Source organism: Stigmatopora argus, chromosome 14, assembly GCF_051989625.1.
Source record: "Stigmatopora argus isolate UIUO_Sarg chromosome 14, RoL_Sarg_1.0, whole genome shotgun sequence".
In the NCBI taxonomy this organism is placed as follows: domain Eukaryota; kingdom Metazoa; phylum Chordata; class Actinopteri; order Syngnathiformes; family Syngnathidae; genus Stigmatopora; species Stigmatopora argus.
The window spans coordinates 17,394,645-17,406,823 of record NC_135400.1 but is presented as its reverse complement, the minus strand read 5'-3'; the positions used below and the strand labels follow the sequence as shown (position 1 = coordinate 17,406,823).

Genomic DNA, 12,179 nt, shown 5'->3' with positions numbered 1-12,179 from the left:
TTAAACAAATTCTCACACAATATTAAAAGTACAACTTTTTGCTTTGAAACAAACATTTAACATAATGCATATTTAAGTACCATAACCCTAACTTTATGTCATATTAGTATGTCTAGTTATATCCACCATAGAACATTATATTGTAAAGTTATAATCTTTTTTGTTTTAAAGGTATAAGAAACTTGGAAAAACTCTTAAAAATGACAATTTTGAACTTTAATAACTACAACCAAACTCTTATTGTGTAACTTTCTTTCATTGATTCATTTTTAAATGATGTATTTCATGTACATACCATATCAAAAGTACAAAAAAATTCCATAATCATAAAGCCATCATTGTATTTATGATAAAAAGTATAGAAAGTAAAATAGTTGTATTAGAAAAATACAAAGTTAAAAGCAACTATAGTGTATATATATAATTTTAAGTTTTTTAATGACCCCCGTTTGCCAAAGCCATCCGCCGCCCCCCCCTACCGCAGGCCCCTCCCCTTTTGCCCTCTAACCTTCCCGCCAGGCTGTAGGTGTATATATAGCGCGTGCGGGACGGCGAGAGGTCTCCCGGCCGCCACCATGAAGGCTCGCGTCGTGTCCGTCTGCTGCTTGCTCACCTTGCTGCTTTTTCAAGCCACGGCAGGTAAGAAAACATTATTATTATGTATTTATTTTTTTCCACTTTTGCTCGCCGTCGACGTTGGTTCGGAAACTCGAAACGCCCTTTGGGACCGACGTCCGATCCCTTCGGTCCTCGTCCGAAGGGATCGGACGTCTAATACGACGGTCTTTGGCGGACACCCTTGCCCGTCCTTGGGATGGCGTGGAGCGAATTGGCAGCCGGCGTTGGGGCCCCTTTTCGATTCCGGGAGGTTTAGGGAGGGGTGGGGGGGGCTAAGATTTGGAAAGCCTCCTGAAACCCAACACTGGGCTCGGGCGCCGGTCCTCTTCGTCCTCCTCCTCCTCCCGCCCTGGACTGGCCCGGTCGGCCTTCAGCTGCCGTCACTCGGCGCCCTCGCTTTATTCCCGGCCGTTGGCCTTGTAGGGGCATGGCGTCTCCGGGCGGGAGGGGCCACGTGAACCGGCTCACTACTAGAGTTGTCCCCGTTTTCCAACCCGATTCGGAACCAATTTATATCGATTAAGTCGTCGCATTTTTAAAAAACATTTTTTTTGATTTGATAACTTTATTCATCCCGTATTCAGGAAATTTCATTCATTTAATTCCTTCTGATGACATCCTTGTCCATATTGGTCGTTTTCAATTGAATTGAATGCTTTTATTGTCATTTTACTGGTTTAATGAGATTTAAAGTGCCCAAAGAAATCATCAATTTTTGTAATCCCCCCCCCCCCCCAAAAAATCTTAACAATACAATCTTTGTCCACCTGATTCCAATCTTATATAGTATAAAACACCATTATTTTAGATTAGATTAGATAATTTTATTCATTCCGTATTCGAGAAATGTCATTGTCACGGTAGCAAGAAAATACAGACAGGAAAATACATTTTAGACATAAATAAATAGGTCATAAATAAGTTAATATATAAATAAATACATTTTTAAGGCACTGTTTTACATCTTGTTTTGTTGCTTTGTAACCCCTCTGTTGGAAAACTTATTTCAAAAAGCCAATGGATAATTTATTACATTAATTTACCTTTTGACGAAATCCATTTGGTTGTTTAGTAATCCAGTAAAAAATCTTCAAAACGCAATCTTTATCCACGTGATCTCGATTTTCTAAAAATGTTTCGTAGCACAAACACACCTTTCTTTTGTTTCCTCTGACGACACCCTTGTACGTCTTATTTATCATTTTTTAAAAGTATACTAAAAAGCTAATGTTTTTCACTCCATTCCGATCTTAAAATGAGACGTTCGGGACCGATTTCCGATCCCGTGAATTCGATTGACGGCCATAGACGTTTCATCCTGACAGCAATGGGCTCGGCGACATACTCCAACCGCTCAAATAATCCCTAAAATAAGAATTATTTTTAAAATCGCCTCAAATAAGTCTTTGAGTACCCTTGACGGAAATAGCCGTCCGATGCACGCGCTTCCAATCGCCCTCGACGAGCGAGCGAGCAAGCGATGACATCATCGTTGGCGCGACCAATGCCGTTCTTCCGTGATTTCCTTCCAGTGGAATGTGGCATGATGGGACATCCCCGCCTTTAGCACCCCAGCCAGTATTTACCGCCGGCTATTTCATTTAATGTGAGTGTTGCTCTTTGCGGTGTTTTCGATGGGGTCAAAGGGCGGAGACAAAAGCGGCATCTAAAAAAAGGGGGCGCCATTTAGGAACAAGTTGATCTCTTGAATGGCGGCCCGAAGACGAGTCGTCCCTCCCCAAGGACGGACGCATTTGCCGTCCGGTCTCATGGCGGATCAACGCCTTGCCGGGGGGGATTTGGTCCCCCTTTTGGGGAGACTTAAAGAGGCGGCAAGGGAAACGTTGAGGTGGAGAAGGAAGGTCTCTTTGGTGGGACGTCCAAGCGGACAGTTAAAATTGGCCCAACTGACTCCTCCTCCTCCGTTGCCGCCGCCGCCGTCTTCGCCTTTTGACCCATTGTGGGACTATTTTGGACCAATGGAAAGGTGCCGGTTAGCCACCTGTTAGCGCAAACTTTGAAAAATGCCAACTTGAAATCCTAAAGCTTTATTTGTCAAATCGATGATCGGAGTCGGGGAAGAAAAAAAGTTATGTATTTTAGACCTCCAATTCAATTGAAAAAAATACTACTATTTTATCCAATTCAGGGTGTCTCCCACCTACAGCTCACAATTGGCTGCTATAAGCTCCAGCACCCCGTGACCATTGTGAGGATAATTTATAACATTGATCTGTGTGTTTGTAAAATGTACTTTTTTTAACCAAATTGAACATAGCTTTTTAATAGTGAACTTTAATTGTATTGGGACCGTTTTTGTGAATTTTCCTCAGTGTTTTTGGAGAGTTTAGGTGATGTCTTGCGTTACACTTGTTAGAAAAGGAGATCAATTGTGTGTGTGTGAGAGAGAGATTGAATGTAATGATGGCCGTTGCTGGTGGAGTCACTAATCTAATTTCTACCTTGCAACCAGATGTCGTGGAAGGTTTCCTTTCAAGTCTACTCCGAGGCTTGGCGTTTCCATCCCACGATCCGTAGCGTAATATATCGGCCAATTGGCCTACTCCTCCAAAAATTGGACTTTTTGGCCAACTCCATCTGGTGGGGACAATCCTTTCATTTCATGCATTTGAATGAAAAGGACAAAAAAACTTCTTAAATTATTTTTTTTCTCTATAGTCTTTAACTGATTGGCCCATTGCTAACGGATTGGACGTCCATTGCCGTCAATAGCATCCATAACTGCCCTGCGAGGGTTAAAAAAAGTCATTCAAATTGTCAATCAACATAAAATTGTTAAAAATGTTTTTTTCCAGACAGTTCATCAGAAATTAATTAAGCAATTTTTAATTATTTTTTTTAAATGTGTTAAATTGAGTATTATTTTGTATGTGAAAACTACCATTTATTGAATTGTATGAGATGGAAACATAGTTAACGTGAACATTGCATATTTTAGGACACCTTACAAAATATTCGTTTTCCGTACTGCAAAAGTACACTAGTCATATTGTTTCTATATATTTAAAGTCAATATACAATTGGTTTATGTTAAAGCATGCTACTTTTCTGCTTTTATTGGCGTTCCTCTCTTGTTCTCACCTCGTCTTTCCCGATCATTAGTCTGTCCTATTTTTAGCAGCCGGACTCGATTTCGCCTCGGCTCCGTTCCCCCCTGGCGTCCCCCGACCGCCCAAAAGCCCCGCCTCCAACCTTCCCGGATCCTCATCGATCATCCGCGTCAGGATGGCGATCGATCGGCGTCGCGTTGCTCCGTGCTTTGACTCGATAAACCTCCGGTAAACATTCAAGATGGCGCCCGGCCGGCTTTCTTGGCTAGCGCGGGCCGCGCTAATCCAGCGTGTGTACATGGCAACGGCACTATTTGGTTTATTTATTGCCAGCCGGCGCCGCAGCTGCCGCCGGATCGTCTTTAACAAACGTGCCGCAAATATCGTGAAAATGCGTTCACAACTCTATTAACAGTTGGCCTCCCGGCGTCGGTCGGCTCCGCCTACGTATATATAGTTTGCCCGAGGGGTGCCAAAAGGCGGCGTAAAATCGGCGACCCCCCCTCCCCCCGACATGGTCCGATAAGCGTGTGATTGGCGGCTAAATATGGATGAGAAATGACAGATGATTGGCTCTTACCTTTGCTGTAAAGCCCATTGTGATGCCCGACAAATGTGGGTTTATTTTCAGGGGGTTGCGTTCTAATTTGAGCGCGGGGCACGCTAACAGCTGTGAGCTAAGTCATTGGAGAGCTTCCAAAATGAATGCCGTGGATTTTCATCTGACGGAGCGCCACCAAATTGGGGCCCCTTTAGACGTCTCAGACCGTCCAATGATCGTGATTGGTTGTCGTTATTAGGAACGGCGATGGAGACGAGAAGAGCGCTCTGAGCTAGCGGCGTCGGCATATTTGGTTAACATTTGTTCTGAGCCAGCAAAACGTCATTACTCATCAAGAAATGTATTTTATGAACTCTGTGACCTTTGACCTGATGACCCCAAAATTCAATCACACTCCTAAAAGACTCCTGGTCACAAAAGAATTAACTATCGATGATTAGTCGTGTCATTTTTCTTCTTTTTTTGGACTAGTTTGGCCATTTTGAAACTGTCCTTTGAAAAGAAAACCTGTAAAGATTAATTCCTATTTTTTTTTTCAACAGCTGTGAGACTATCCCCATTATATCAACAAAAGTAGGATTATGAGGTTCTTTCAACTAATGTGACAAGAATTGTGGTTATACATTATGAAAAAGAAAAAAAAGGATATATTTTAGGCCAGATTAGCTAAAATGTGCTAATTAGCATTGAGCTCCAAAGCACAATAATTAATCGCAAAGCTATCTGAAACCAGAATGTGCTCTCAAAAACCACACTTGTCCATTTATCTTTTTGTCTTGCGCAATTTCCCCCATATTATTATTATTATTATTTCTCTGCTTTTGACAGACGAAGAAGAAGAAGACTTCACATCCATCCTCAGAGACCGATCTCACATCGAGGAGACTCTTCGCTTTGCCACCGAAGAAAAAGCAGCAGACTATGCAGGTGACAAATGGAAAGTCTATACTCATTCCATCCGGCAGAGAGTGCTGTTTCTCTTTGAAAATGTGTATTTTCTCCTGCCTCCACTGCCATAAACATAACGTCTAAAAATGCTCTTGGATTGACAAAAAACGTCATGTTTATGTATTTACCAAACCAACCCGGACAAAACTAAAGGTTCTAATCCTGTGTCTCCCGAATCCAGCCGCCGTTCAGAGGTTACGGAAAATCTACCACTCTTCCATCAAGCCAATGGAGCAGGCCTACAAGTACAACGAGCTGAGGCAGCACGAAATCTCAGGTAAAGTCGACATTGTTTTCCTTTTTTCCATTTCCTGTTTTGACGTTTCTTTTCTATGCATTGGGGTACCCGTGGAGCCATTTTGAGGACTTGAAAATTCTTTTAAAATGGCTTCTGAATGGGGAAAATATTTTTTTCACTCTCCTTTCAATTGTTATTTATCACATGTACACAGTTTGAAGCGCATTTTTCCCCCTCCATTTCATTCTCCTCGTTGATTTCATGAAGTGACATTTAAAAAGTCTCTCTTTTTAAATGACTTTTGTGCCTGCCCAAAATCCCACTTATGAATCATCTTTCCATAATCCAAAGTATGAAAAGCAAGATTCCAGGCACCCGTTCCTCCCTCACCGTGCTCTCCTCACTCTCCTCACTCTCCCCGCCCCCCTCCCCCCACCTAACAGCCTACCCTGGACGAACCCTGGGGGACGCCGCCACAGGTGGGTGCGGCTGGGGGCTTACCCGTGCATGGCTCCGCCCCCCCTCCCTGGCCATCCCCCCCTCTCATTTGCCTTGGCGTCACTGGCGCGGGGGGTGCACGTGCGCCTGAAGCTTGCGCAACGTACCGCCAATGGCGTCACTCTCGGCGCCACGTCACGCCACCTTGCGTGTCGGCTTGGCTTATGATTCTGATTCGCCGCTTTCCCGACGCTGCCGCGCCATATTTAGCCATGCTTAAGATCGCCTTAAATTGAAAAACAAAACCACCTGGTTTGTTTATGACCATTGACAGTAGCCAAAGAGTTAAAACGTAAAATGCCTTATTAGCCAATGAGGGGAAAGGTCCTCCACCCTCATCTCAAATGTAGATCAGAAAAATAATGGAATTGGGGGTGTAATCGCAGTATTAGCTAATTAGCGTATGATGCTAACACAGCAAACGTGGGGGGGGGGAAACTCATTGCTATTCATTACTGATCTGAAAATTATATTTTTAACCATTAAAAAAATCAATAGGAACATTGTTTATGCTTCTAAAATGGGTAATTAATGTACAACATAAGCTAACAATGCAGGATAATAATTTAGCAAAAAATCTTCCAGAGCATTTCTGAAATTTTGAGAAAATAGATAGTTCAGTAAAAATAATGCAACCGATGACTCATCATATTTTTGGTGTTAAAGTAGCCCTTCTGCTTCTGTTTACAAATATGACGCAATAATGACGTTTTAAAGAGAAGTACCAATAGTCCAAAAATAGCCATGGCAAGCGCCACTACCAATCAAAATTCCTGTCAACTTAACATTTTTAATTGCATTTATTTTCCCAAAACACGGTGGGCTGTCAGTGGGCTTTGCAATATTCAAATGCAATCTAATTCAAATGGAATGACTGGCAATGAATCATCCATTTTTTTTTGGTTTCTCGTTCCCGCAGATGGCGAAATTACCTCCAAGCCCATGGTGCTGTTCCTGGGACCGTGGAGCGTGGGCAAGTCCTCCATGATTAATTACCTCCTGGGCTTGAGCGACAGCCCCTATCAGCTCTACACAGGTTGGCGACCGTTCGTCCGTCTTTTCTAACCGGCAGAAGGGATGGTAACGGGACGCCCGACATTTCAGGAGCCGAACCCACTACCTCGGAATTCACCGTCATCACGCACGGCGAGAAGATCCGCTCGGTGGAGGGGATCGTGATGGCGGCCGACAGCTCGCGCTCCTTTTCGCCGCTGGAGAAGTTCGGGCAGAACTTTTTGGAGAAGTTGATCGGGATCGAAATGCCTCACAAGCTGCTGGAGCGCGTCACCTTTGTGGACACGCCGGGAATCATCGAGAATCGCAAGCAGCAGGAGCGAGGTAATGGCTCCGCCCACCCCGGCGTGACCGGACATTTCGTCGGCGAACTCGCGATTGTTTTTCAAATAAAAGGCAAAAAATAAAAGTATTTTATTTAAAAAATATATTAAAAAGAAGACAAAGGAAATTCACATATTCTTTATTAAAGAAAATAAAACCGCAAAAACTCGCTCGACAACACAAACACATGTGCAAGTACTAAATGTGCTGGTCTCTAAACACACTACGCACGAAACGGTTCCTACGTTGAGCGCTCCACGTTTGGAAAGACCCCAAAAAGAATCAATGTGACATCTGAGTTGTTATGTCACGTTGATAGTGTTTGTGTTGTCGAGCGAGTTTTTGCTGTTTTATTTTCTTTAATAAAGAATATGTCAATTTCCTTTGTCTTCTTTAATAGTTGTTAAGGTTAGTGGTTAAGGTTAGGCCACATGTGTCAAAGTGGCGGCCCGGGGCCCAAATCTGGCCCGCCGCATCATTTTGTGTGGCCCGGGAAAGTAAATCGTGAGTGCCGACTTTCTGTTTTAGGATCAAATTAAAATGAAGAGTATAGATGTATTTTTTAAATCCATTTTTTCTGTGTTTTTAGTTCAAAAATCATTTTTTTAAAATCTAAAAATATATTTAAAAAAAGCTAAAATAAACTTTGTTTTTGATCTATAAAAAAACTGAATATTCAGGGCTTTTAATCCAGTTCATTTAATCCATTTATAAAAAAAATAATCTAAATATTATATCTAAAATGTCCGGCCCACATGAAATTGAGTTGATGTTAACGCGGCCCGCAAACCAACCTGAGTCTGACACCCTTGGGTTAGGCGAACTATCTGGCGACGAACTGTCCGGGGACGAAGTGTCCGTCGACGAAATGTCTGGGTACCCACCCCGGACTAAGTGACGGCGGCGTTTTCCAAACGAACATCTCTCTCTCTGTCTCCGCCACAGGCTACCCTTTCAACGACGTCTGCCAGTGGTTCATTGACCGCGCCGACCTGATCTTCGTGGTCTTCGATCCCACCAAGCTGGACGTGGGTCTGGAACTTGAGATGCTCTTCCGTCAACTGAAGGGCCGCGAGTCGCAGATCCGCATCATCCTGAACAAGGCCGACAACCTGGCCACCCAGGACCTGATGCGGGTCTACGGGGCGCTCTTCTGGAGCCTGGCCCCGCTCATCAACGTGACGGAGCCGCCCCGGGTCTACGTCAGCTCCTTCTGGCCCTACGACTACGCGGCGGACACCAGCCGCGAGCTCTTCAAGCGGGAGGAGATCTCCCTGCTGGAGGACCTGAACCAGGTGATCGAGAACCGCATGGAGAACAAGATCGCCTTCATCCGCCAGCACGGCATCCGGGTGCGCATCCACGGCCTGCTGGTGGACCGCTACGTCCAGACCTTCAAGGAGAAGATGAGCTTCTTCAGCGACCCGGAGCTGGTCTTCAAGGAGATCGTGGACGACCCGGACAAGTTCTACATCTTCAAGTCCATCCTGGCCAAGACCAACGTCAGCAAGTTCGACCTGCCCAACCGCGACGCCTACCGTGACTTCTTCGGCATCAACGCGGTGGCCGGCTTCAAGCCCCTGTCGGCCCAGTGCTCCTACATCGGCGGCTGCCTGCTGGAGAAGATCGAGAAGGCCATCACCCACGAATTGCCCGCCCTCCTCAGCGGCATCAACTCGGGCAAGCAGCCCGGACTTTCCTCCTGCGAGACCACCGGCTGCGGGGAGAAGCCCAAGAACCGCTACCGGAAGAACTGACATTTTTCCAACGACGAGCGACCGGGGAGGAAGGGGGCGGGGCTGACGGTTTCCGGGGAGGAAGGGGGCGGGGCTGAAGGTTTCCGTGAGAGGAAGGGGGCGGGATTGAAAAAAGATGACGACCTTTATTCTGAAGACCGGATGGGACGGCTTGAATTTCCTCAGGAGACCAACAAAGGTGCATTTATCGGGACTGGGGGGGGCGGGGCGGCGGGAGGGGGCGGAGTCATCTGTCTGCAAAGGCCCAGCTTAAGGAAAGGGTGAATTACAAGGGTCAACGACAACATGTTTTACGCCTCAGAAAAAAAAAAAGGAAAAAACAAAACCAAAACCAAAGGTCGCCTGATGCTACAATGGCGCCAAACCCGAATCTGACCTTTTCTATCATTTTTGGGGATGAAGATATTGTATTGCACTTCCGTTCCTTTAAATCCAGTCGTGACGAGGAGATCTATTACGGATAAGCCAATGAAATTCGGTACTTCCGATTGGTGTCGCTTAAACGGCGTTAGCATCCGTTTTAGTTTTAGCTAGCGGGTTTAAGCGAAATACGGCAGTAAGGCCTTCTGTATTTTTAACGATCGCTTGGTTGTCTGCGACAAAAGCTAAAATAGGCATATGAGCACTATTAGGCAACCAAGATAAATTTAAAATAATAATAATAATAATAATAATGGCCCCCACCCTTGTTTTCTGTCTTGTCCGGACGATAAACGCAAATTAATTCTTTTGGGGAAATTGTAATAGACTATAAATAGGGTACAACTCAAGAATGTGACGTGATAGAAGAAAAATGATATCTTTTTTTTAAATGACCATCTTGTTAGTTGCGGAACAGATTTAATTTCGACTGTCTGGAGGCTTTTGGGGGGAAGGACTGATGTGAAGAAAGAAAGTGGGCATCGAAGGACCGCCAGTCCCATAACCAAACCACTTTTATGTGAATAAAACAGGAATTGGAAAGAGGCGTTGCTAAAATTATTATTTTTTTAAAAAGGGCAGAGGAAAGACAACATTACGGCGAGTCGATTCCAAAAATGCTTCATTTTTGTGGGTGCTAAACAAGCTTAAATTTTGCTAACAACAACAATTCACATTGCATTTTTCGCGCATGCATTTGCCATCCCATAAACTTTTTCCTAACGTACTACCAAAACCATGTGATTTTCGCTCTTTGACCATCTGTGAAATGGAGGGGAAGCAGAGGTCAAAGGTCATCGCCGGCTTTACAGGTTTTTTTTTTCTAGCCTGGTCTTATTTATTTCCGCTACTGTCAATCAAACCCAATACGGAAGATGTTGAGTTGTTTTTGGATTTTCTTGCTGAATGACCACCAAAAAAGGATGTGTTTTAGCTGGTTCTTTCATTATTTATTGATCTTATTCGCGTGAGGGCGGTCCTTCCGAACGGACGTCGTATTAGCAGAACACCAAAATGGCGGACGACTTCTTACTCAAAGCTACCTCGGCGAACTGCCCGGTGCTCGCCTACTTCCTGTTTTGTGTGGCATTCAAGGAACACTGGGAGTTCCTGGGAGGGGGAAATTAGACGACTTGTGCTTCAATTTACGCCATTTAAAAAAATATATAATAATTTAACCAAGCGGTGTGGGGTGCTTAAGTTAACTACCAAGCGGTCTACACCGTGTATCCTCACGAGGATCGCAAGCTAGTCTGTGTGTACCATTGGCAGTGAATTGAATTGAATGCTTTTATTTTCATTATACAATTACAATGAGAGTTTTTAACTTTATCAGACTAACTTTAGCATTTTACCATTTAGAACCTCATGTTGTAACATTTTTAATGTTGTTGCTAACGCTACATGACTGCCCTTGTCATGATATGTATGAATGATTATGACGGCTATTATCAAGTGTCTTTAAACCTAGCAAAGTTAAACCCAAACAGAAATTTGAAAGGATGTCAACGACGCTTCCAAAAATGTTACTGAACGACATAAGTCATAAATTGAGAGGTCGGAAATGTCAAATATGAACTTGAATTGAATTGGATGCTTTTATTGTCATTATACAAGTATAATGAGATTTAAACATATGTAAGAATTCATTCGTATTCATGTCAGCTCTCGTTTTATGATGATTTCAGTCATGAGAAGGATTCAGATATAGTGGAAATATGTTTTTTCTTGAATTAACTTGTGGACTGAAATTGGCGGAGATAGGAGTCCAATCTATTTTTTTTTAAATTCTGATTTTCATATAGAAGACCTGCATTGCAGCTGCAGTTTGTCGTGACTGCAATTGTGTGTGTGTGTGTGTGTGTGTGTGTGTGTGTGAGAAGTTGACAACTGCAGTAACTTCTGATGCTGAACTGATTGATATTTTCTAGCCGTATGTTGCAATCCGACTTCAAAATGGCAAATGTGCTCTCTTATTAGGTAAGAAAAAGCCATCCTGTTCTTGATTGTTTTTAAAGACACGGTTCTTAAGCAAAGGTTAATTGTCAGAATGGCTTCTCTTCAAGCTCACATTACTTTTATGTAAATGACACTCATCTCATTATTGTGCAGCTTTTTATCTTTGAAGGACATTGTTTGAAGCGCGCGTTGAATTCTCGAGACAAAAAAAAGATGGGAAAGAGGGTTTGCTTAATGTCATGCATGCAAAATGGTTGGAGCCAATCAGAGGTGCTGTTGTCGGGCAGGGAAATTGTTTGTGAGGCAAAATGATGAAAAGAATTTCAAGTCAGCACCTTTAAGTGCAGTGATCGATTGCGTTTATTATCCATAAAAAGCTCATTATAGGTCGTCACGCTTCCCTTTTCCCCAGCCGTTCTTCTTTTGTCTGCTTCTCTCACACAAAAACGTTCACACGAGGGGTCAAGTGTGGATTTATCATCAGTTGGAATCGTTTTTCAAAGTAAAGGTGGTGGGTGTTTTGAAGGACGTTGTCATCGGTGGGTGGATTTGAAATCTTATTAAAAGTCATTAGCAAAATGCGCTGATGGTTGTGAGGTTTGCTGTTGGAATGCGTGGAGTTAGTTAGCGTGTTTTGGGCTTTTTCAAATATTTATTGATAAATGCGATGCCCAAATATGTTTGAATCACAAAAAAATGTTGCTTGCCTTTTATGATGGGTTAGAATTAGTAATTTAAATATATCGAATTAACTCTGAGTACTATTAACA

General features: G+C 43.5%; 1 protein-coding gene across 1 annotated transcript; it reads left to right on the top strand.

Moving 5' to 3' along the window:
• Nucleotides 1-475: 475 nt before the first annotated feature.
• On the top strand, nt 476-11,963 carry srl (sarcalumenin). The gene is made up of 6 exons (XM_077619837.1): nt 476-639; nt 5,080-5,178; nt 5,381-5,476; nt 6,855-6,971; nt 7,040-7,273; nt 8,219-11,963. The coding sequence occupies exons 1-6, from the start codon at nt 576-578 to the stop codon at nt 9,028-9,030; spliced, it is 1,422 nt and encodes a 473-aa protein (XP_077475963.1). The 5' UTR covers nt 476-575; the 3' UTR covers nt 9,031-11,963.
• Nucleotides 11,964-12,179: the final 216 nt, after the last annotated feature.